This window comes from Tursiops truncatus, chromosome 18, assembly GCF_011762595.2.
Source record: "Tursiops truncatus isolate mTurTru1 chromosome 18, mTurTru1.mat.Y, whole genome shotgun sequence".
NCBI lineage: Eukaryota > Metazoa > Chordata > Mammalia > Artiodactyla > Delphinidae > Tursiops > Tursiops truncatus.
The window spans coordinates 66,190,949-66,217,045 of record NC_047051.1 but is presented as its reverse complement, the minus strand read 5'-3'; the positions used below and the strand labels follow the sequence as shown (position 1 = coordinate 66,217,045).

The 26,097-nt window shown below is 46.8% G+C and overlaps 1 protein-coding gene across 4 annotated transcripts in view; it reads right to left on the bottom strand.

The window, feature by feature from the left end:
- FARP1 (FERM, ARH/RhoGEF and pleckstrin domain protein 1) overlaps positions 1 to 26,097 on the bottom strand; it is a 288,803-nt gene that overhangs the window by 57,332 nt on the left and 205,374 nt on the right. For 3 of the 4 annotated variants that reach the window (XM_073795368.1, XM_073795366.1, XM_073795367.1), the window contains 10 exons: positions 24,323 to 24,401; positions 16,974 to 17,071; positions 12,207 to 12,321; positions 11,190 to 11,337; positions 8,486 to 8,581; positions 6,844 to 7,007; positions 6,015 to 6,083; positions 5,272 to 5,325; positions 3,644 to 3,719; positions 2,281 to 2,530 (listed from right to left, as the gene is read on the bottom strand). In XM_073795368.1, the coding sequence (XP_073651469.1) occupies positions 2,281 to 2,530; positions 3,644 to 3,719; positions 5,272 to 5,325; positions 6,015 to 6,083; positions 6,844 to 7,007; positions 8,486 to 8,581; positions 11,190 to 11,337; positions 12,207 to 12,321; positions 16,974 to 17,071; positions 24,323 to 24,401 (1,149 nt within the window). The remainder of the gene's footprint in view (positions 1 to 2,280; positions 2,531 to 3,643; positions 3,720 to 5,271; positions 5,326 to 6,014; positions 6,084 to 6,843; positions 7,008 to 8,485; positions 8,582 to 11,189; positions 11,338 to 12,206; positions 12,322 to 16,973; positions 17,072 to 24,322; positions 24,402 to 26,097) is intronic. The other variant, XM_033843754.2, reaches the window with a different exon arrangement.

Below are 26,097 nucleotides of genomic sequence, written 5' to 3'. Positions count from 1 at the left end.
AGGCATGAAGAAAAGCATTTCACTGGTGATGCTCTTCTTACTCGGCAAGCAAGCCAACATTTCAGCTGACGCTTCCATCACATTCTGCTAGATTCTAGAAGGCAACAGTGTCTGGCTCAGAAATGACCCTGGCAGCCTAGCAGAGCCATCTGGGGACCCCAAGGGGCACTCCAGACCAATGTGATCCAAATTTCTAGGGTCAGGGCTCAGGTAATACCAATTTTTTAAATGTCGCAGGTGATTCCAAAGTGCAGCTAAGGCTGAGAAGCAATGCAAGTTCCAACCAGGCTTTTCCATCTGAAATGCAGAAACGCTGGGTGAAAGGCACTGGTGTAGATGGTAAGATTTAAAAAGAAACCAAACCTCTCACTACTTCTACTTTCTCTTTTCCCGCACAGAGAAGCAGCCAGAAGACACTGTTCCTGAGCGTGTGAACGTTAAGAACGTGCGTAAAAATCCACCAAGGGCAACGAGACCGGGAAACAGCCCTTCTCGGTACTGCGCACTACTCAGAGGCGAAACCTTGAGTTTGCTAACCTCCTGGTGCCAACAGTACCTACCCTGCATCGTTATTCAGCAGCATCTCTGTGTTTCACCAAGAGGCTCTGACGGCCAGAGTTCTTCAACACCTTCTTCAACCATAACTAACGTTGGACCCATGAAAGCAAACCCAAACCAAACCAGCAATCTCATATCGATTCTAGTTCAGGAAGATTTATATCATTTCATAGGAAGTCTGCAAAGAATCATCCCAAATGCTTCCAATTAAAATATTCCCTAGTCTTATTAACTAATATTTCAACAACACTTCATTTCAACTAGCAGCCGACTGACCTTTGGCCTTGAGTTTTGTCAATTCCTCCCTTTACGAGGCACAGCAAAGCAGCCCTCCTTGTAAAGAAGGGGTTCGAAGTAAAACCCACACCTTTCCTGGGATCTCAGTGATACTTTCGTCCCGATAATCAACCAGATGGGAGGGTGATCTGTGTACACAACTGAAGATACACAGAAAATTTCCACGGAAATACAGCACACTATACACATGATCAGATTCATGACAAAGGATGTCTTCCTAGCCTTCAGCCAGAAAGAGAAACAAGCTCTTGGTAACTTGTCGTGATGTGTGAAACTCTGTCCTTCTGCAAGACCTGAGAAGCCAGGCGTGCCCTACCCAAGCATGCGCCTGCCCTAAAACCTCCTCTAACAAAGGTCGATTAGAAATTAACAAGCCACTAGGACAGAGCATCTCCAGGGAAACCCTGGACGCACAACTCCAGGTTTCCAGCCCTTGAAGACCCGCCCTCTGGTCTCCTCACTCATACTCCTCTCCGTCCTCATTCAAAGGCAGGCCACCCAAGGACTTCTTTCTCCTCACGCCGGAGGGGGAACTCAGCACAGCTGGGTTACCAAACACGAGGGGCTGGCTCAGGGGGCTGGCCAGTTCAGAGTCTGAATCGCTGGATTCAGTCCCACTGCTGGTGGAGCCCTCGGTTATTTGCAGGGGTGCCAGCTGGGCTGCCTTGCCAGGGGCACACGCTGACTGCGCCATGGGGATCCTCGAGGTCGGACCCACGAGAGGCGTACCATTAGCCAGCGTCCTACCTTCCGAAGCGGCCGGGCCGGCCGGGCCTCCCTTTCCATGGCCATCAAACCTATCCACTGCCTTCGGGCTTGATGCTACCTGGCTAAGAATGAGTGGATCTGTCTCTGACTTATTATATCTCAGATTCCTTAAGTGGGGCCTTTGTAAGACGGGGGAACCGTCTTCATCACGAGGACCCTGGCTTGGGAGAGGATCTCCTCCCACACTTCTCTCTCTATAGTCATGTGCGTTTTCGGAAACATAGCCTTGGGACCCGGTCCTGTCCCAACTCATACTTGGACTTGAACTTCCGCTGCTGGGAGACAAGGGGGTGGCCAGGGGACTGTGACCGCCTGAGGCCCTGAACATCTCATCTATCAGAGAGCTATGTCTCGGGAGTCTGGGGCTCCCACTCATGTCAAAGGTGATGTCTGCTGAATCATCATCACGGAATTCTCTGGAAGGAGGCCGGGAGGACTTCGCAGAGTGAAGGGAAGCCCTGCGCCTAGCCTCTATTTGCCTCTCATCCCTGGACAGCAGATAAACACCACTGGTCAAATCACCCTCATAGTTGTCATTTGTTTGGGACCGTGACCGGGACGCTTGTTCCCTGAGGAGGTCGTATTCACTGTCTACGTCACTGCAGTCAATGAAAGGAATGGAAGTGTTGCTGCCTTGGGCAGCCCTGGATGCTGGACCTGTGCTTGGCTGCGGGGGCCGAGGTCTACTCTGCTGGGTCCTGTCCTTAGCGACCTCCTCCTCTTCCTCCGTCTCCGCCCTGCCGGCCCCGTCTGCCTTCGTGCTCCCCGCCGGGCTCCTCTGCGGAGTGGGGTTGCGCTGTGGCCCGCGCTCATCGGCCGAAGCGGGCGGGTCCCTTCCCGGCTGGCAGCTCTGGCCGCCCGGGGATGCGGCACCTTCTCCGAAGGTAAGGCTGGCCCTCTGCTGAGCCTGGGTGGGGCGGGGGTGCGCGAGAGAAGGGGGAGGGAGACGAAGAGAAAAGGGAGAGGTTACACCACGGCTGGAAGAGACAGAGACGCGGAGTCCAACCTAACGGCATCTCCTGAAGCAGCGAGTGGCCAAGGATCGCCAAAGAAGGCCTGCCCTCCCCGGTCTTAGAACAAAGCACCCTGTCAGGAGTCGGCCTCTCCCGAGGCTGTCTGGTCAGCATCCAGAACGTTCTCTCAGGGTGTGGAAGCCGACAGCGCGGGGTCCCCGGCAGCACAGGTGAGGCAGTGCCTCTGCTTTTCAGGACCGGCAGTCTCCTCTTGGGCGTCCCAAGTTTCTATGGAAGAAGACGGTCCTTCCGGCCCACAGGGGACTGACTTCCTGAGGGGGTGGGGGCAGGCGGAGGAGGAAAGGCACCGTGAACCTCCAAAGGCGAGCTGACACGGATTTCAGACAAATGACAAAAACGTCTTTGTTTCGATGCCTAAGGGCAGGACGGGCAGCTTACAGGCTCTCTGGATTCGCACAGGGAGACTGCCTTCATGTTCTTTCCCAACAAAGTTCTCATTCTCTTGTAGAGAAAACCCTGAGAGCTCATCCAGAGACCAACTCCAGGGAAAACGAGCCCTGGCCACCCTCAGAGCAAGAGCGGTGCTGTGTCTCGTTGCCAGCTGTGGTCGCCGCTCTGTAACACGAGCCCTGGGAACGCACCGTCCGGTCCTGCGCCAGCGCAAGGTTCTGACCTTGGCAGCCATGGGGAGCTACACCCGTCACCCCCGAGCTAAATCCTGATCTCTTCACACAAGCGCAGCCGTTTAGCTGGAGGGTGGGCTCAGCTCTGGCCCTGGATGGTTCCAGCCCTAAGCTGAGTTCAGGCCAATAGAGCAAACTTCCCTGGGGCCAGGGCATGGGAGGGAGGAGGGGAAAGGATACAGGCCAGGGCGAGAGGCACAGAGCCCGTGTCTGGTCAGAGCCAGGGCACACGGCTAGACCCTCCTCCAGAAAACACCCCGAAGTGGAAGGATGAAGAACAACAGAGAAGACTAGGAAAGCCAGTCCCCGGCAGAGGACGTCTGGTGGAAAACAGCTATAAGAGTGACTATCACCATCACTGACTTGTTTTGGCACTTCTGAGTTCGGCTCTGCAGGCTGCGTAGCAAGGCTTCTGATGGAGTGAATCTTGCTGTGTTTCCTGGGAGAAATCACATGAGAGAACTAAAGTTAGGTGAATTGGGTTTTTTTTCATTGGTTTCACATGAAAAATAACGGCATGAGGCATTCCCCAGTAGTGAAGGCACCCGAAGGAGTTTGGATAAATGCTCCCTGGAGACAGACCCAGTCACCCTTTCTGTATCACTCGTAGGATTCGGGGGTTGCTTCAGCCTTGAAAACGTTCTCAGCATTCCCAGCTCCCACTGCAGTGGTCCAGCCGGTTGGGAGTACTACCACCGAACGCTAACTCTCTAGTTACGGGAAACGTCATTGGGAGGGAGAAGCTGGCTGGGCCCGAGCACGCTCTGAATTGCAAGCCCTGGCCTAACAATACGAAATCGATTGGTGTGTTCTGGGTAATGACTTTCTAGATCAGTTCTGCAACAGAGGCCTCTGCCACTAATGAGCCACTCCTTCACGGCGCTCAGTTCAGAGAAAAGGCCCTGCCCCAGGAATGAATTTATAGACTCCACAGTAGAAGAAGCTGGTTTTTAATGCCACCAACATCTTCCCTTTAATCTTTTCCTTCCCTTAGTGTGTCGGTCCCCAGCTTCCCAGGGGACAAGCATGAGAAACTTTTCAGGTACTCAAACACATGAAACTGCATAAATATAGAGATTAAATTCCAATGTCCATCCAGCTTTTCTTTAAAATACTCCAAAGTAACACACCAAGGCTCCGGAGCACGCACATTCTGAGTCAGAGAGAGGCAGACCCCTTCTTATACGATCCCCAAAAGATTAATCGTGGATCGTCTGGGAAAATGATGGGGTTTGCTCTGCTACATCTAGATAAGCATACAGATAACCTTCTGAACGTTACATTTCTATGTACAGGGAGGGAAAAACGACCCCAGACCTCCATCAGGAGAAATATACAAGGGTGGTCAAGGCAGCACATTTGTTTCAGCAAAAGCAAAACAAAACACCAAACAACCTGGATGTTTCTCAACAGGGAATCAGATACCTGAAAGGTAACACTTTCACAATACCATAAAACGCTTAAGATAGATCTCAAAATCAGGGCAGCTTTAAAAAGCAAGACGCATGATTACGTACAATGTAATACTGATTATATAAATGAAAAAGGACACCCCCAGAGCAGTTCTGCCTGTTCTTTTTGGGTGCATGAATATTTCTAATAGAAGTAACAGGAATTAGGTAGTTGTTGCCTCTGGGGAGGGAAGGAGGGAAGTAACGAAGGCTGTTGGTTAAAGGGGGTTTTCACTACATCTGTAACCACAATAGCTGCAAATAAGGGAAGAAGAAATAAAATCCTAGAAACCAATGTTAAAATGTGACTAGTTAATTCTAAGTACTAGGAACACGGGTGTTTGCTGTATCCTCTGTGCTTTATTGTAATTTTTAAATGTGTTAAACTGAAAAAAGAAAACCATTAAAACAAACACTTGCAACTGAACAGTCATTGGCGCACCATCCCTTCACCCCTGTACCCTTTTCTTTTAGTCCCTCTGGGCAGAGCAGTGCTGAAGGGCAGTGAGCTCTGGAGTTGGATGACCAGGGCCCACTTACCAGCTCTGAGACCTGGGCGAGTTACTCAACATCTCTGAGCTGCCATGTCTCCATCTTTAAAAAGGAAATAAAATAGCATGGACCTCACAGAGCAGGTATGAAGACTCCATGAGTTCCTATGTCTAAAGGGCTTGGAACAGTGCCTGGCATACAATAAGAGCTATCAGCATTTGCTAACAACAGCAATAAATCCTGTTTCTCTTCAATCAAACGTTACTGAATTTAAAAGTTTATAGAACTCTCCTCAGTACTCTGTAATGACCTATATGGGAATAGAATCTAAAAAGGGTGGATATATGTATAACTGATTCACTTTGCTGTACACCTGAAACTAACACATTGTAAATCAACTACACTCCAATAAAAATTAATTAAAAAAAAAAACCTAAAGAAAAGGGTTTGCAATTTTTCCAATTAAAAAAAAAAGTTTATAGAAATACTTCCAATTCAAATCCCCAAATATTTAAGGACTCACCGGTGAGTAGGTTTTTACAGCGCTTTACCCCCCCTGTCAGCTCGTGTTCCTCTTGCATCCCTGCCCTCTGCTGGCTTCCTTTCACCCTGGAGTTCAGTGTCCCCCGGGCCTCAGCTGTTCCTAACACTGAACTGGCCGAGACTGACCGGGCGGCAGCGATTCTCTAGCTCACCGGGCCTGGGGGGAGCGATGCTTAGCCGCTTAGAGCACCACTGCCTGCAGAGAACGACTCCTCTCAAACCGCAAGTGGCACTGACGTTTCTCTTACCTTTCAAACTGCACCTTCTTATGTCCTCCTTCTTTAACATAGTCGAGAACCTGCTTCTGAGTCCGGCCACTAAAATGAAGACCACGAGAGGGGGCGGAGAAGACAGCAAGGCATTCTCATTTCACACTCAGCACAGTCCTCCACCATCCTGCCTCCCTCCCACAGCTGGGACACACGGGAGTTTTCTCGGCTAGCCCGGGATGAAGGCAGTCCCAAGAGAAACTGTGCTTTTGCGTCCATTCTGTCTCCTGATATTTCCCTTACACACGACAGAAAAAGTTCAGTGAACTCAACAACTTAACGATTCTGCGTTTGATTATTAAGCAACCATCCCAAGAGCCTGTACACTTCATGAAGGCAGGGATAGCTCTGTTCACAGTGCACCCCCAACACCTAGAGCAGAATCTGACATGCAGTAGACACTCGAAGATTGGTTGAAAGAATGAGTGGGAAATTGAACCAGTGATGGGCAGACACTCGAAGACTGGTTGAAAGAATGAGTGAGAAATTGAACCAGTGATGGGCAGTGATGGTCTACAGAGCATTCGGTGAAGCTACAGCAGGTGCTAACAAGGTGCTTTTGCTTCTACAGAGGAAGGAAATCCTTTCTGAATCAGAAGAGTTCCTCTAGGCGTTGTCTGTGGCTGGGGAGACTGCCTAGTGGCTACCTAACGTTCAAACCGAACACAGCAAGGGGCTGCCAGGAGCCTTCTGCGATGACCCGGCAAACATGCCATCAGCCAAAGCTCTTGGAAGCCAACTTTCCCAAGGAAAGTCTTGGGGAAAATGACCACATGGCAGACGGAGAGACGTGAAGCAGAATCCTTACCTGAACCGAAACGATGACCCTCGGCTAAACAGAACAGGCTTTGGCTTCGGTTTGGGCTCTTCAAAAAGTCTAAAAAAGGCATGATGTTCAACACAGATTTTCCAGAAGGATTTGCAGAAGTCCCGACTGGCCATTAGGAATTCCAAGGTATCCTGGTATGAGCTCTAGAAAGAGAAAATAACACTTTGGTTTTTTCCATTACCCAGAGACGTTCAGTTACAGTACGGGAAAGGGGGCAGAAAACAAATTTGTCCAATAAAATTTCAATTGTGTACTTTATTATAGCATGACCATAAATCCACCTATTTAGTAAAACACATTTGTTCCTCATGACGAAATACAGTCATCATCGTTCAACCATTTTCTTCCCCACTTAATTCCTTAGAGGAACACACAGAAAATGGGGATACTCAGCAGAAGTTACAACATTCCCTCTGACAGAAATCATAAACAAATGCTGTTTACTTGGCTTCCATTCCCTTCGTGAAAAAATATCCAAGCACTGAAATGCCTCTTCTGCCTCCTTAAAATAACTGAAACGCATTTCTTCTTTCTGTTTTCTCCCCCATGGTTCATGCCAACTTTGAATATTGTGCTTAAGCGTTTTCTCCATCAAAAAGCATATGGCTCAGCCTCCAGGTGGCCCCAGGGACCATACAGGAAATGAACATTTTTTCTGGAGCACTGAAGTATCACCCAAGGCTGAAAAATTCATGTCCTTTGATTTGGGAAAGGGGATACGGTAATTTTCTACTTCCAGACTGAATGCTCTCAATTTAAGTGACCGTATTATATAAGCACATGTTACCACAGCCCTTAACATTCTCAGCGGTTCCAGCCATTTGGGGAGAATCTCACAGTTCTCGGTAGTGCAGCCTCAACTTACAGACGAGTCGTGCTGCAGTACCCAGTCTTCTGGACTCAAAACGTGTGTTCTCGTAGAAAACAACTTCCAGTGGGTGACTGCTTCCCAAATCAGGCCATAAAAACCTATTTCATCCATAATGTAACCAAATGACTGTAAACCTAGACTGCCATTTATAATCTTTTTTTACCCCCGTGGGAGAAAGCAGTCCAGTTCTGGTTGGGGACATCAGCACCCTGGCGCCCATCCATCCCTAGTTTTATGGCAGATGGAGAAGACGCTTTCTTCCTTCTCTGACCTGGCGCCACGTGAGCGACATCTTTAGAGGGAGGGAAGTGTGCTAGGGGAGGGGCGCCACGTGAGCGACATCTTTAGAGGGAGGGAAGTGTGCTAGGGGAGGGGCCGGGTCAGCTCGTGAGAGTGCGCCGTCAGGGGCTGGGGACTACAGCAGGACCGCCCCTGGGTGGGGAGGGACAGACCTGGAGCACGGCAGGATGCTGACCGGGCTGTCGAGGTGGCCGAGGCTGGAGACACGGCGGCTGCACAGGAGGGGGCGGCCCGTAGGTGCACAGGGAAGTGACCCCTCCCTGGGCACACATCTGTGCCCTCTGTCCACTGCTGAGGACAGCTGCGGAGGGACCGAGCGTCTGGATACACAGTACAGACTGGCAGACACCTGGAGAGCTGCCGGCCGTGGGTTCCACCTGAGCCCTAGCGGGACCTGCCCCGCCCCGAGGGGGCTCACTGGTCTCCCCCTCTTTTCCGAGAGGCACTTACGTTCACATCTGGGCGGAGCTTGATGAGAAAGCGCTTCCTCTTGAAGCTCAGCTTCCGCACCTTTGCCCAGTTGAAGGCATTGATCTTCGTAAAACCCTGAGAACAAAGGTATCGGCCAGTGAGCCGGGAAATGAATGACAAGCAACATGCAAGTCGGTTTGCTCTGCTCACGGGGAGCTGAAAGGAGGGCTGACGTTCTCCCCCTCCTAAGAATGCCTCTTGCTGGAGAATTCCCGGGCTCTGCGACTGAGGGATGACCCCCATTCCCTTCCTGGATCATTGTTTCTCACTAATTACATGATCTGGCCTTCAAATTAAGTCTGCCTCCAGGGAGAGAAGAGGCTGGCCGAGGGGCTGATACAGAGAAAGATAAATAAAAATAAACACCATGACAACCACCACAACTACTGGCGACCATCACGGGCCGAGCGCCAGGCACTGTCCCAAGTCCTCTACAGCCCTTATCTTGTGAAGCCTTACACGGAACCCAGGGAGCTGGATTTATTATCTTCATTCTACACCTGTGGAAACTGCAGCATGGCTGGATTTTAATTTGCTCGAAATCACATGGTTACCGCAGCAGAATGAGATTCCCGGGCATGTGCCTTAACCAGCAGCTGTTGTTATAGCCACAGAAGCAACACAGCGGTTAGCGATCACCTGCTCTGTCCACACTGCTCTGCTTCCAACAGCACAAGCAGGGCCGGGGAGGGGAGACCCCACCCTCCGTGTGTCTCTGAGGCCAGAGAACAGTCTCCGGGAGGGACGCACACATCTCATCTTTGATCGCCAGGTGGGAGTGGGGGAGACACAGTGGGGAGTCGCCAGATACCAGCTCCTATCTGTGCCGTCCTCTCAACTGAAATTAGAATTCCTCGAGCCCGTTTGAACACCAGAACCATTCGTTTAAATTGGTTAGAATGAAGCAATTAGGCACAGGCAAGAAGATTAATTTCAAGATACAGTCCTTGTATATGATGACATTACGGAACAATTCTCAACACTTCAAGTGTCTCAAACACAATCCAAGCAAATTAATTCAATTGTGAGGCACCTCTTCCCCCGACTATGATCTTTAGAAATGTTTAAGGGTTTTAACTTTGAAGTGGAATGGTAGGACTGACAACCACATTGTTTCACTGTTGTTTTTCTCATCAGGGACGCCTAGATTATTTCTGCAGGTCAGTGGGTATTAGGAACAGTCACCTCCTCAAATACCACGCTGCTCACAAAATGTCACTTCCTAGTGTCCCATAGGAAACCCAACTTCAACTTCTCTTGGGACACGAACCCTTTGGTAATTACTGTCCGTCATAAACATCTGATACAGGAGCAAAGAATCACTGGGGTTACTTCGGTAAAATACGAAGGGGGAAATGTAACCCAATCTGGCAAAGCTCAAAAAAAGAGTTTTAGGTCATGCACCTATTTACACCTTCAAAACTGGGTGAAAGCTGACCCTATTTCATGAGATGAAATAGGGTCAGATGCTTTCTTCATACCCCTTTGAAACCAAAGCACTTTTGTTTAAAAGAGAAAGCCTTGAGGGATATATTGTACAGCACAGGGAATCTAGGCTATATATATATATATATATATATATACACACACATATTCTTTTTTAAATTAGGTATCATTTTTTTTTAATTGAAGTATAGTTGATTTACAATACTGGGTAAGTTTCAGGTGTACAGCAAAATGATTCTGTTATATATATTTATATATATATATGTAAACATCTATAGTCTTTAAAAAATTCTTTTCCATTATAGTTTATTACTAGGCAATATTTTATAACAACTTTAAATGGAGTATAACCTATAAACTATTCAATCACTATGTCATGTACCTGAAACTAATATTATATTGTGAACCAACGACTTCAATACAAAAAAAGAAAAAAGTCTTGAGGAAACCTTTGGGGTGATGAATATGTTCACTGTCTTGATTTCACTGACGGTTTCACAGGATATACATATTTAAGAACTTACACGTATTTAAGAACAGCATGCTTTAAATTGCATGTCAGTGATACTTCAATGAAATTGTCAAGAAAAAGAGATGCCTCAATCAATGCCAGTACAGCGGCAGCGTGATCAAGGGCGCACACGCTTCAGAGCGCAGAGTGCTATGTCCTCATGTAAGACACAGGTAGGGGTCCAGGAGCAGTATGTGCGTAGCTGCAAAATTACAGCAGGACACGGACATAGCTTCTGTGAATTTATACAACTGCTACATCTTCTAAGTTAGGTAAATGTGAAACCACAAACAAGCTAACTTAGGTAAAACCCAAATCAGGTTAAAAAAAAAACCCAAATTAGGTTAAAAAAATCAGATGACTATCATGGGCAAGTGTGAAAAAGGTGTTTATATTGGGGATCTGAAATCTTGATTCCATTATACTATGTTCAAAGTTAGGTCAACAGAGAGATAGGGATTTCTATGATCCTACGAAGTCAATACCTGCAAACAAACCTGCAGTCTTGGATTCCCCAACCAGAGCAAAGCAAAGGAAATGAAATCTGCAAGTCTGAGGGTCCGGACAGAAACAGGAAACCCTGAGATGAGGTTTGTTTTTCCCTGTTCACCTAAAAATAACTCTCAGAGGTCTTAGCCTGGACCACCCAACTTGGAATCAGAGTTGAAGGGCCAACTCTTATCTCTGCAACACCAAGGGAACCGAGCTGGTTCTAAACGCTCTTACCTGAAACACTAGAATCCCCGTGTTGGCCACAGCCAGGTTGATCTTAGTGCCTTCCCGGTCCTTAGCTGGGTGCAATCGGACGCCGTACATCTCCAGCCTGCGGGCAATCTCCAGGAGCTGGAAATCCGATTCTGCGGGTGTTTGTCCACTGACAAAACAAAAATTCAGGAGAAAGGCCAGGAGATTTGAATTCTCCGTGTCTATGAATTCAAGATTAAGCATCTTCTCTTCGGAAAGAAAAAGGCATTTCATCACCAACAATGGGGCTACCCGATCGGATGACACCCGGCCTCCCATTCATTATAATCCGAAGTTGAGCAACTGGAACAAAAGCTCTATTGCTTGTGTAACACAAAACCCCCAAAAGTCTATCTCAAACTCGGCCAGTTTTTTGGAATCTCAAAGAGTTTCCTTTAAGGTCATATAAAAGCAAAACACGACCATGTTGAAACAAGTTTCCAGTCACTTACAATAGCCCTAAACTTGCAAAGTTCAACACTGTCAAGGCCACTATCACCAAGACTCAAGTGCCTTCCCTGAAAGACAACAACGAAAACAAAAGGAGCAGAGAAGGCTTTGAAAATATCTTATTGATCAAAACAGAAAACCAGAATGGACATGGCACAAAGGTTCTCCATTTTCACAAATATTCTTATACTGTCCCTAGTTATCATGTCCTCTTCCTGATTTCCTGCTACTTGGTCTTATACTCTTCCTATTACTCCAAAGCACGGGGTGTCCTAAATTCCAGTGTTACTCTGGTCTCACAGGAAAGCAAGCAAGGAGCCCAGAGGTCTGGTCTTGAGTGGGTAACCTGTGTTACCAATAGTCCAGGATAAGAAACAACACTCACTGAGCCTCTGTGCTCTCCTCCTTCACCCTTTGTATATTTCCTCCCAATAAGTCACGTGTGTGTGTGTGTGTGTGTGTGTGTGTGTGTGTGTGTGTGTATCCACGTATGTCGAAGGACAGAGAGAAGGAGCTCAAAGCAAGTAGGAAGCAACGAAGGAGACTTACATGTGGTTATGGTGAAATTCCACAATTTTGTCTTCTAGTGCATCTTGCTGAGGTATGTACTTATTTTTTGCTAAATGCTCTCTGTCCGATGCTTCATCAAAATCCCCAATCTCAGCTACAGAGAGAGAGAGAAAGAAAAACCAGCCACATATGATTAATACTTCACAATTTGTTGTACTCCCAGTGGACTGTTCCCCAAGTAGCAAACCAGAAAAACTAGCAGACGACACAAGGCAATCCCAGCCGGTAGGTATCCTACGGGCTAGATGTGAGAAGCGGTGGCTCTAAGGGCATATTTAACAACCGTGCCAACGTAAGACGACAATTTCGCTTTTTCTCATCTCTACCAGTTGGAAAGAAAACTTCAGAATCATCCATCTCTAGCCATCCGTGTTCCTGGTTTGTCTCTCTCCTCCCCACCCCAACTAGGGGTTCACGTCTACTTCAGGCAGTACATTCCAGTTACGTGGATGAAGGCCTTCTAACGTCTAAATAAGCCCCAGAATTTCAGGGCTTGACAAAATCAACTTTGGAGACACACGTATAGCAATTACTAGTGCAAATCCCAAATGCTTTATCATGTAAAGACGATTATAACTAGGGGTAAACGTACATAATCTAATTTGGTAAACATAAATTCAAGTGTCTTAAATTTTGTGTAGTTGTGTTGTCAGAAATGACAGATCAGATCGCAAATTCTCACAAATTTTTAGTCTACAAGGAAGTGGATGCATAATTTTCTCAAGTCCCCAAATTGCTCTAATCTGGAAAACTAAAGGATAGCGCTTTAAATTAATAATTGTACCTTAACACTAGCTCCAGCTCAGTTTACAGCAATTTAATACAGATGCAGCAGCATGCCTTTATCATATAGTCTGTGTAACAAGCTTAATAAAACGACCAGAGTCCAACTGTTTACAATAAAAGTAAGTAAACCGTTGCCATGAAGCCTAATTTTCACTTTGTCACGTGAAGCAGCTTGTCACACTTTGGGCAACGCACCCCAGTAATCATGCAGGATGTGGCCTCTATGTTGCTATAAATCACAGCCACTGAGAATATTTGCTTGGCACCAGCTGGGCCACTGGAAGAATCAGTCACCCACTAGCTTCTCACTGCCGTGGCAAATCAATAACATCATTTCCTAGTTGCACTTTGTCAACAAATTTCACCTTCCCTGAGTAAAGCTGCCACCCTCCATCACAGGAAACTGGGCAGGAGTGGCCATACTGCCATCCTCCTCACTGGTTTGCCACGGCGCTGGTGACACTGTCTTTTCTGCACTTCCTCCTATCTGGCCTCAAGCAAGCACAGTTCATCTCATTCTTCACAGTAGTGCTGTTGTATCAAGTCCCCGCGCACGTCGAATTAGTGAAGACTGAACCATCATTCCCAGGGGAAATACAGGGTTAGGTTCCCGCGAGACTCTGGAAACATTTTCACCAACTAACCTTGTTTTCTGTTGAAAGACATCCTACTTTATGTACCCTGCTGATTCGTTAACGCTGGACCCAGGGCCAACAGCACTGTAATGCACGTCTGAAAGCAGCTTATCTACACCCGTGAACACCTGTGTTTACTTTCTCCGTGAGGCACATCGAAACCTTCCTGCACTTAGGAACACTACACAGCACTTCAGCAACGATGCTTGGGGGCCATTTAAAACATGGAAATCAACGAAAAGCACAGAAATGCAAAAAGCGTGGCTCCAAAGAGATCACAAAAAGGACACTTGTTTCCAGTATGACAGCTGAAACCAGGAGGCAGAGCATCACCTCCTCCGACCTCCACGGGGGAGGTGAGGGAGGGGCGACTCCAATTTTTTACCTTCTTGCGCATGTCTGCGAGTAACCGTGAAAGCACTCACAGTGTTGATTCTGGGCTTACAAATACATTTCAGAGAGCGGGTGAATTTGCAAACATGACATCTGCAAATAATGAAGACGGACTGCGTATGGTGGGAGGGAGAGGGGACTCACCTAAATCCTAAATTTCTTACAAGTTTTAAGTTTGGGTTTCTTAACATATATGGATTTTATAACAGAGCCTTTTCCATAATTCAATATGAACGAGCTAAGAATTCCAGTTTTTCCTCCGGCATCAGGGTCAATATGCCTAAACTGTCTTTTCCTCGGAGTCACTTGCTTTTCAACTCCCAAAATGCAAGGGCAACACGACTGTGAAATCCACTTTCTCCCACATGCTCTCGTCTTGGAAACATGGAGGTAGGCACCCCCTTATGTCTGGAGAGTCTGAGCACTGTAATGTGCAAGATACGACTATTTTTAATTAAAGGTGTCGTATTAGCTGATGTATATACTAAATTCCTTAGCAGTGTACTCTTGGCAAAAGAAATAAGAAGACCACCACCCCGCCCCCCAAATTCTGTGAGAAGTCTCATGAGGATGTGTTTGCACAAACTTGTTCTGCCAGGTACAATCCTCAGAAGGGACGCGCACACAACCTGCAGGAATCTAGCCCCACCATGCCTCCTCTGTTACGTCAGGTCCAAATCGTGTTTGATTCTTCTCTTCACCAGCTTGTCCCACTTGGTCTATTCATAATCAACTAGAGAGTATTAAAAGTCTGAAATATATACAGGGGCTACCTAAGGCCAGCAACAGAGGAACCAACGAAAACAATTAGACTATGTGAAAGATGACTCCAGGAATTCAAATGAAAGGGAGGAAAATTTTTTTAAAAATCAGATCGCGTGTATAGATACAGAGGAGATGAAAATGTAGCTCACTAGAGATAATTTTCCACCAGCATTAATATCGCTTCCGCAGGAGGGAGATGAGCTGACCTCTCCTACCTTACCGAGGACGTCAATAACTACCAATAATTTAAATGAACACACTGTTCACAGAGGACTCTGTGACATTCCTCCTTCCATGACAGAAGGTACAGGATGCTTAAAAATACAGAAACGGGGCTTTTTAAGTATGAGATTATAGAAGCAGTGTGTCACGCGACTGCGCATCACAGAGTAAAGTATGAGATTATAGAAACAGTGTGTCACGCGACGGCGCACCACAGAGTATAGAAACAGCAGAGATATTTCTGAACCCACCTATTTCATTTCCTTTGGAGAACTCAAGATTCTCAGGGGATTCTGAGCCCCTTGTTGGTGTCTGGGGCGGAGGGGTCCGTCAGACCAAGCACATGGTTTTCTGGATTCCCGTGACCCTCCACTTCCCATGTGTGCATGTTTAAAAAGGAAGATTCACTCTTTCTTTAAAGAGGAAGGGCCTTAGGAGGAAGGGGCTACAAGACTGAATGGCATCAGGAACAGCCGACTAAATCTCTTCTCTCACCAAAGGCCCAGGGTCAGAGACCTTTGCTGAAGTTGCTATTCCAGCAAGGAAGCTTTATGTCGAAATTTCCCATTGTTTGGAAAGGGAGGGCCCTAGGTGAGTGAGGATGAAGAAAGGAGGGTATATTTATTGCACACCTAACATATGCTGAATATTGATGCTATCATTTCATCTGTTATGAAACAGATTCTATTATCCCCCTGTTCCAAAGGAAAGAGAGGCTGGCGGGTTAGTAACTTGCCAGGGTGAACAACCAACTAACAGAAACGAGGTCTGCCTGATTCAAAGCCCTCCTCTGTCCACTGTCACTGTAAGAAGAGAGAAGACCAAACACGGGAAAGACAAAAGTGATGTAACTTTCTGTGTCAGAGCTTCCTCATTTTAAAATGGGGATAACAGTACTGAGCTCACAGGGTTGTTATAAGAATTAAATGAGATAATATACACAGAGCTGGAACATAGTAAAGTTTACAAAGTTTACCTACTTTTTTCTTTTCGGCCTGTCTTTTCTTTCTCACATCATGTTTTCAAATGAATAAGAAAACATCCCTCTACTAAGTCTGGCAGACAGTCAACAATGGCATTGCACAAAAAAGAAGATAAGCATGGTCTCTAGAAACACCTCATCATTTTGGACGAAGGTAATTTGTTGACTACTGGGAGTGACCCTTCCTACAAACCTGTGGAACGCGTGTTAACTGGGCAGTTATCTGGACAGGACGGGGCTGATTATATGGGGCTACTTTGTATACAATGGAAATTTCAGAATGATATGCTAGTACAATTTTTTTTTATACTAGTGCTTTTAGATGTTGACCTTGGTCTGTATACATAATTTCCTTCCTGAAACATAATGTGTATATTCCATTTCAAGTAACTTCTGTCTTGACCAAGACAAAAGAAATGCCCAGGTGAGTCGTCAGGAAGCCTTCGAATGAGCACAATCTAACTTATCCTTTGTCTAGAGGAAGAAAGTTAAAAGATGTAGCTTCAAGCATCACTTGGGTTCTGTCCAGTTTCATGTGTCTTGGTTTACTGAACTCTCGAGCAGAATACAAGAAGGGAAATCTTTGACAGTTTTATGTCTGAAGGCTAATGGGCCATATTCAATGATGAATGTTAAATGCAAGAACAGGACAGAACGAGTTTAGTCTACTTTGCCACCGTGTATCCAAGCTTCTCCTTCGAGTCAACTGAGTTTTCAACAAACGCATAGTCCTTAGAAAGAGGAGACAAACACCAGAACACAAAATTCCCGGGTCCGCGTTTGGTGGGGGAGTCCATATACACAAAGTTAGGAGGACTGTTTTCCACCCCTTGGGTTTCATGCTAATAGCAGCAGTGTAAGACAAAGACATTATTGCTTTCAGTGGATGTCAGTTTTCTCCCCACCAGGCAGATCACTGTGTTATTTCCCACATGATTTCTGAAGGAAACCAACGGAACTTACATTGCACAATGTGTGAGACCAAGAGGGCAGCGCTGGTGTCACTACACGTCAGCCTGCCTTGAGCCAGGTCCTGCTTCACCTGCAGAGCAAACAGGTACCTGCGAATACGAAGAGAGATGGGCGTCAGACACATAGAGATGGGTGTCAAGCAAGAGGGCGGGGAGGTTTGGCAACAAAGTCAGCCTCACTTTGCTCACTGGCAACTTGCCCACACAGTGAGGACCTAAAGAAATATAAGCCGAAGAACAAGAAAGTCTGCACAGGAAGGATGAATTCCTGGTGCTACTGGCTGCAGTGTAACTACTCACACCTCCCTTCAAGCACCGGGAGACATATGCTGCAATCTTTCCGCACAATGAGTAATGCATTTCATTTTATATGGAGAGAGACAGCCGTAAGTAATTAAGACTATAGCTCACCACCTTATTTTTGCGAGTATAGCACACATTTAAAATTTTTTCACAGATCAGTCAAATATACTAAAAAAAATGGCTTTATGGCTCAGACAATAACAGTAGGCTATCATGGTTAGGAAGAGCCTTGCCAATGGAACTGGAAACACAAGAGTGTCTTTTTTTCGGGAGCACAGGCTCCGGATGCGCAGGCTCAGCGACCATGGCTCACGGGCCCAGCTGCTCCGCGGCATGTGGGATCTTCCCGGACCGGGGCACGAACCTGCGTCCCGTGCATCGGCAGGCGGACTCCCAACCACTGTGCCACCAGGGAAGCCCCACAAGAGTGTCTTTTTTTGTGGTGTAATAAGTCACTCAGCTTCTTCCATAAGCCTCAGTTGCCAGATCTTTAAAAATCAATTTATTTAAAAATTCTTTTCTTTATGAAGTAGAATAAAGCAAGTAACATTTTTGGTGGAAGAAAAAAGTATAAATCAAAGAAATTAAGTAAAAACAGTGCGATGTTAAAATCGATTTGAGAATATCAATATGAACGCATAGATTTTTTTTTCTTTCGGTATGCGGGCCTCTCACTGTTATGGCCTCTCCTGTTGCGGAGCACAGGCTCCGGACGCGCAGGCTCAGCGGCCATGGCTCACGGGCGCAGCCGCTCCGTGGCACATGGAATCTTCCCAGACCGGGGCACGAACCCGCGTCCCCTGCATCGGCAGGCGGACTCTCAACCACTGCGCCACCAGGGAAGCCCACATTTTTAGAAAGATATTTGCTAGATTTGCCCACTGTCTAGAAGGAGCGTGACTTCGGCAGCAACCCTTAGCAACCAGATTCTGGCTCTCACACAACTACCCATGAGAAGGATACAGAGGTAGGACCTTGCAGAAATGGTAGGTTCCAGGTGTGGGGCAGAGGAAGGTACAAAGCAAGCCTGGAAGATCTAGTTATGCCAGAGAGCAAGGCAGCTTGCAAATATAAATGGGTTATATTAAAAGGGGGAAAAAAAAACCTTGAAGGGGCGGCCACTGGCCAAAGTTGTGACAACTTGAGTAGCAATAAAGAATGATTAAAGTGAACTGGAACACATGGAACTAATAAAACTTTATGAGTCCATTATAATAGTCATAAAAATAGAAAGCAGAAAAAGTAGACTGTATCACCATTTGAGGAGTCTATTCAAGAAATTCTTTTTTAGGAAACTGGTGATCCAAGGCAAAAACCTGGGCATGTAATCTGCCTCTCCAGTAGGAAGGGTATTTCAGGATATACAGACGATCTAAGTAGACGGGGCAAAGTTCTACTTTACAGAAGAACACCGACAAACAACACAGCAAAAATAACGTAATTATAAAACCCTCATCCCACACCTCTAAAGAAATGACTGACTTGGCAAGGATTGTTAATCAGTATAAAAACCACTTAGGAGTTTGGACATTTGCGTACAAAGTCATATGACTTTCCTTCACAATGGAAAGGTCAGAATGTCACCACCCTTAACTCAGTGATCAATCTCAGCATCGCTAATGAAACAGGGAACACACGACATCACTTAGGATGGGATTCCAGCCAAGAATGTTTAACTTGTATCCCTTAGAACTAAGGTCTAGTTGGCAGGAAATACAGAAGACAGGAATAAGCTAAACAGGAGGCAACCAGACAAATTTAGCAGGTAGCTTTTTTTTTTTTTTTTTTTTGCGGTACGCGGGCCTCTCACTGTTGTGGCCTCTCCCACTGTGGAGCACAGGCTCCGGACACGCAGGCTCAGCGGCCATGGCTCACGGGCCCAGCCGCCCCGCGGCACGTGGGATCTTCCCGGACCGGGGCATGAACCCCTGTCCCCCGCGTCGGCAGGCGGACTCTCAACCACTGTGCCACCAGGGAAGCCCCGGGTAGGCTATGTTATAGTATGACCGGTTCAGTTTCTTCAACAAGATGGTATCACGAAGAGAAAAAAAAAAAGGGACTCTGCTAGATTAAGAGGTCCAAAGGGCATAACAACCAGATGGAACGTGGTCCTACAGTGAATTTCACGTTAGATGAGCAGATATAAATGACATCTGGGGAACAAAGGGGGACATTTGAGTACGGCCAGGGTACCAGATGAGATGAACAGTACATGTATATGCACAGGAAAAATCAGAAAGGCTCTCTCACTGATGTGTTAATGCTCAGCTCTGGGCAGCAAGAACACAGCAGTTTTATCTTCTTAGTCTTCTTTACCTGTATACTCTAACTTTCTACACTGTACATTCGCTACTTTTGTAATAACAAAGGGTTCTTTTTGTTTTTTAAAAAAAGGGCGTTTTTTTTAAGAAGATGTTGGGGGTAGGAGTTTATTAATTAATTAATTTTTGCTGTGTTGGGTCTTCGTTTCTGTGCGTGGGCTTTCTCTAGTTGTGGCAAGTGGGGGCCACTCTTCATCGCGGTGTGCGGGCCTCTCACTATCGCGGCCTCTCTTGTTGCAGAGCACAGGCTCCAGACGCGCAGGCTCAGTAGTTGTGGCTCACGGGCCTAGTTTCTCTGCGGCATGTGGGATCCTCCCAGACCAGAGCTCGAACCCGTGTCCCCTGCATTAGCAGGCAGATTCTCAACCACTGCACCACCCGGGAAGCCCAAAGAAAGGGCTTTTAACACGACTAACCATAGAGGTGGCCTTAAGAATTAAATGAGATAATACATGGAAAGCATAGTGACCAGAATGAAAACATTCAGTATATGTTAGCAATTTTTTTTTTAAATAAAAGAAAAATGAATCCCCTTTAAGTCGTTTAGGAAATTCCACGATTAAGAACTAAAGAACTACAGAGGCATTCTGTAACCAGAAAAAAAAAAAAAAAAAAAACACCCACAGATCCACTAGTTGACAACAGTTGACCTTTATCCACCCCCCCAATGTAATGTTTATTCATTCATTCATTCACTTTCTTTTCTCTCTCTGTCTCTCTCTCCTTGGAAAGTCAAAGTAGAGAATGGCAGAGCATATAAAGTAATCACAACATCAGCACATAGGTTTATATGGGAAGATGTGGCACAAACCGTATCTCTGGATTAGGCAGTGGTTATTGTTTCTTGAAGCCAACACTCAGAACGACAGGCTTTAATTCTTATCTGTGTGGTTAGTTTTTACCTAAGTAGGAAGAATGTATGTTTTAAAAGCATGATGTTCCGAATATGGTAACAGCTACCAGTACAAACACAGGATGCTGTGTCCAGGGATAGACTCAGGGTCATGGCGACAGGCTTCGGGGCCTCTGGGGAGGGTCTCCTGTGGGTGGCGACACGGCGCTGGGTTCCAAGAGCTCACCTATTTAGACAGAGGACGAGCGCCCCGTTGCCAACTGCAGGAGGACTTTGTCACTCCCTGATTACGCTGACTTGTGCTAAGGCCCTTGTAATCTGAGAAAGACCTTCCTGGGTACCGTCTCATCTTCTCGTAAAGACAGCTGTAAGTCCCGCACGCTGGCTGCAGGGCTAACTTTAGAAATTCCGCAGCACCTTTTGCATTCTAAACTGAAGCAGCTCCAATCAAATTCACATGAAGGGCTCAAAACGGAATCAACTCTCCTTGGAGGAAGGATGGGATGTGAGGAGGGAGGCGATGACAGCGGCAAGGCCAATCAGAGGGCTGTCACTTCCAGGGACCACAGGGGAGGAAATCACACCCATCTTGATGCCATGGTTTAAACACGCCTGTTTCAATTTATTTCACCCGGGAGCTCTTCGTCTTTCTTTCCTTATTCAGTGTACAGTACGACGTCTCTGGCAGCCAAAGGGCAACACTGCAGCAGGCCCCGCAGAGCAGCAAATTCTGATAGGTCCCCTGCACCTTTAAGAACACAGCCAAGTAGAAACTGGATCCCACGTCAGATGCGATGCTCAGAGGGTAGTGGAGTACGTCTGACCTCACCAGCACAGCCAAGTGATTCTGAGCTCTGCCAGAAGCAAGCCTGCTAACTTCTTTTCCAAAGACCCCTCCCCCAAGCGGTTTTAAACTTGCATCTGGGAGTCAGTACTTTTCTCCTTCTAGATGCCTGAGCCCTGGTGTCAGTAGGACAAGAGCTCCAGTGAGAGGGTAGTTCAATAAATAGAAAGGAATTCAGCTTCTTGTTTAACAGCAAAGTGCAATTTAATCTTCGATCTATATAAATGGGAAGCCGAAAGCTATTCCTGGAGGCCCGAAGAATCAGCTGCAGCTCCAGTCACTTAAAGTCGCTGAACTGCGGGCCCGTTTCTGTCTGTCTCACTCTTGTCTGCACCTCCTTCGCCTATGAAGTAGTGTCCATATAGGGCTTCTCCCAAAGCCTCCCTCCTTCACCATCTGCCATAGAAAACTGCCTGGCATCTCAATGGTCCCATCCTTAAATTTCTGCTTGAATAGGAATTTGAGAGTGTGGGAGAACACCACTTTGGATCTGGGAAGTCGCCTTCCCGGCATACCTTGTGACAAAGCGGAAAGCAACGGGGACCTTCTAAACTTCCTATCAATTTTATCACCCCAGAGCCAAAGGAATTCTCTCCTCGGAAAAGATGTCCAAAATGTCAGTTAACACTGGGAGCCAGAAAACAGCGACAACAAACCCCCGAACCTGCTACGTCCAGCTGAGCTTGTGTCACTTGAGGAATTTATCAGATCGGTCGGAACAGCTGGCAAAATACCAGGCACACACACACGGCTTGACGCTCACAAGCTGTCTGGAATTTTATAAGGAGGACCAGAATGGTAGAAAATCACACATCTCTAGAGATGATGATTCACAAAAACTGAAAAGGTGCAAAACTCACTGCAAAGTAGAATGGGGAGAAAGGACTGGGGTTGGGGGGCAGTGGTAATTCACGCCGCCGACTTCCTAAGCAGGATGACGGTCCAGTGAAACGCGGGAGGAAAGGGCACGCTACTGACCAACGGCTGGACTGGCCTTCAGATTCATTTCAATATTCTGAGCTTCGAGCAACATACTTTCGACAACAGGAAAACCAGCCCCGGAAGCTGAGACACGGCAGCCCCGATAAGGACACGGCACGAAGATGCTACTGGTGTCGGCAGCTTGGAACTCAGGCGGCAGCCCCAGCTGCCCCTTCTCCACGGGAAGCGCCCTAGCCGAGGCGTGTGGTTCCCAGAAGGCTGACGGCCTCTGCAGCTCCTGGCCACTTGGCTGCTTCACTCATTTGAGGGGTGAAAGCAGAGGTAAACTATCAACGGTGACTCATTGAGAACACGCAAAGCCATGGGAAGAATCTTTGCCTTCCTCTCTTTCTGGAATCGCACGTTCGTGTACCTGGTGCCCCTCCTGACGCAGTCCTGGGATGTCCAGCAGGGACCTCAAACACGAGCTGGCAGAACCAAACCCTTGACTCTCCACCCTCCCCCAGTCCTCTACTTCCCTCCACCCTTTTGCATTCTAGTCGTCACCCATCCATCTAGTTGCTGCTTAAGTCAAAATCTTAAGCATCCCTTCTCCTCCCCTCAGCCTCCACCCACAGCCCGTCACAAATTCAAATCGACCCCGCCTCCAGCACGTGCTCCAAATGCACGTGTTTTCTCCATTTCCGCTCCTACCGCCTCCGTTGCCGCCATCATCTTGGCCTGGGTGACTGCCATCTCTTCCTGTCATCCTCCCCTCGGTATCTCTGGCAACCAGTGTCTCAACACTACGTGTATCGGGCCTCTGCCCCGCCTCAGTGCACTTCACCCTCAATGTTCCTGCCATGAGAGCCCTCTTTTAGGTAACTGAACGCCTGGAGCTTGTTTCTGCCTTGGGCACTGCCTAACCGTTCCTTCTCCCTGGAGAGCTCTTCCTCTGAAAATGACTGACAGATCCTTGTCGCTTTCTCAGCCCAAGCATCCCGGACCAAGCACTGTAAAGTCATCACCCGTCACCTTCTATCCCATCATCTACTCCCATTACCATTATCTGATATTTTTCTTGTTTATTTAATCATTGTGTCTGTTCCCCTGAAAGTCAGGCCGGTCTCTTCACCACTATGCTCCCCGTTCCTGGAACAAGGCTTGCACACCACGTATACTCCATCAATACTGTTGACCGAATGTTTTCATCTCCTTGATAAATGACGAACCATTTAACAAACTCAACCACCCAAAATACTGGGCTCTCAACCCAGAGGGACAAGAAAGATGTGACAGCCCTCATCTTGAACAGCTGAAGCTGGAAAGGCATGTGCGGCAGGAATCTGGCTGGTCAGACTAGTGCAGTGTAGTCCTGAAAGGGAGGCGTTTTATCTTCGCATGTTCCCACCAGGCTCTGCTCTCTTTTGGAATACCACGTGTCTTGCTGTCAATTATAAAATGAGTAGTAGCAGGGATGAAGATGCGGGTGATGGTGATGAGGATGATGGAGGCTGTCACTCATCGCATCCCTGCTGGGTTCCGGGCACTCTATGCATACGAGTACTCATCCTCAAAACCACGCTGGCCAAGCAAGCACTACGGTCGCGTTGACACGGGAATTAACAGAGGTGCAGGGGCGTTTGGTAACCGGCTGGTCACACAGTTACCAGGGGCAGGGCTTGGCCACACTCCTCCCACTTGGCCACACCTTCAAAGAAACTGACGTACAGTTTATGTCGATTCACCCACTGCAGCAACAGAGAGAAACTGAGTTCACATCTTGGTTTCACAGAAGAGATTCATTTCCCAAAACTGTCTTGTGATGTGACAGGTATAAGAGGGGGAAATACGACAGTAACAGATTATAAGCCCAGATACTTCATAGCACAGCCTTCGAGAAACCAGCTTTCAGGGAAACTGTGGTACTTTCTTTCTTCCCATGTTTGTAAACACAGCTGGGAGGGAGGAAGGTTAAACTGTCAAGCACAGAGCAGATGCTGGTCAAGGAAACACTGGGAAAATGTCTCATCAGTTGACTTAGAACATTCACTCTCTCTGCTCCACAGCAAAAAATACCCAGTTTCCAAACCACTAACCTTGTGAGTTCTTCTTGGAGTTGTGTGTGGTCAGGTGGAAAGAATTTCACCACAAACTTAACAACGACATGCTTTGGCCCTAGAAAGGGGGGAAAAAGCAGTAAAGCATTTATTGATTTGTCTTTCAAATGCCATTAAAGATGTAAGAGGGTATATTAGAAACCAAACAATAAGTCTTACTCCGAGCTGCCCAGAGCACTTCTGCCAACATCCAAGTCACTTAATAGCTAGTTACGGTGGTTACTAATTCGCATTTTCGTATTGTGGGGAGACAGACACCTGTTTGGGTTTCTTTAAAATTCTATTTTTTTGGCCACACCGCACAGCATGTAGGATCTTAGTTCCCCGACCTGGGATGGAACCCACGCCCACTGCGCTGGAAGCACGGAGTCTCAACTACTGGACCCCCAGGGAAGTTCCAGATACCCGGTTTTTAAAAATACTGTGACAGGCGCATTACATTGAGGCATCAAACTTTCCCCCTGGAGACGTAAATTGTCCCAGATTTTAAAAGCACGCATGTGTCTTCAAAAATTTATCTGTCTGCTTCAGTCCAAATACAGGCTTTAGACAGCTTAAGGAAGAGATAACGAAAAGGTAAATCAGTTACGTGATTTATTATTTCTAACTCTCTCCAAAGTACAGCGGCTACTGTGTTCATCACAGTCAGTCAAAGCCTTTACTAAGTGTCTCATACACTATCTTATCGATAAGTTCCAACGAAATTAGGAAGCAGATCTGGGAGGGGGTGGGCAGGGTAAGACTGGGAATGAGACAGGTAACTTTCCAGAATTCAAACAGAACATCAAATAGATTATAGAATAATAATCTGTAACCTGAGTCAGAGTTTATTTTGCTGTATAAGCCACGATACAAAAGCAATCTTACAGGTTCTGCCATTTGGGCTAACAGCAGAAGTTTATGTTCTATGAAATACAAGGTATTATGATGAAATCCAAATTTTAACAGCAGTTAAAAGTATAAAAGTAAAAAATGGCTTTTTTGCTCTACCTTTCACCATCACAAAAGATGTTGTACTTTAATTTTTACAACACACTCAAATTTAGGGGAAAAAAACCCAAATGATGTATCATAAGATGAAGATGTTGGCAATACGTACAAAATTAGGAGGAAAAAAAACAAGGCACAGGAACACTGAAACCAAGAGAAGCCGGGCTTCTTCCCGCTGACCACTCTAAAAATTAACAGAAATCCTCGCGTGGCAATTCTGGATCACAAGATAGCAAGAACAAAATGGGGAAGATGGGAAGGTCTAGCTCGTTCTTCCCAGCAATTTTCACAGATGGGGAATTAAATGAGGCTACTTGGATCCTTAGAAAACCCGAAGCTAGGAAGATGCTAGCACTAGTGCAAAATGACAGCTCTGTCACACGGGCCGAGTCACAGCCCACAGAGATGAAAAGGAGAGCCTCTGCTCCGGTGCTAAACCAAACCACAGCCGCTGAACTGGGTCTGACACTTTTCCACCATCAGCAGCTCCCATCGCAGGTTACTGAGGGAACAAATGTCATCATTTTAGATGCTGTGCTTCCTCCAGCCTTCAGGCCTAGCGGCTTCTCACAGCAATGTGTCCTCCACACTTAGTCCTAGGCCAGCCACCCAATAAACGCTGAACAACGGCTGTTTCGTTTTCTGCATTAACGATTGCTTAATTTAAATGATAGAAGATCAATATCAATTTCAACTGCATAAGGGCCACTCAACACAGTGTGCCTGTTTATTACAGCCACATAAATTGCTGTAAGCAGCCTGGT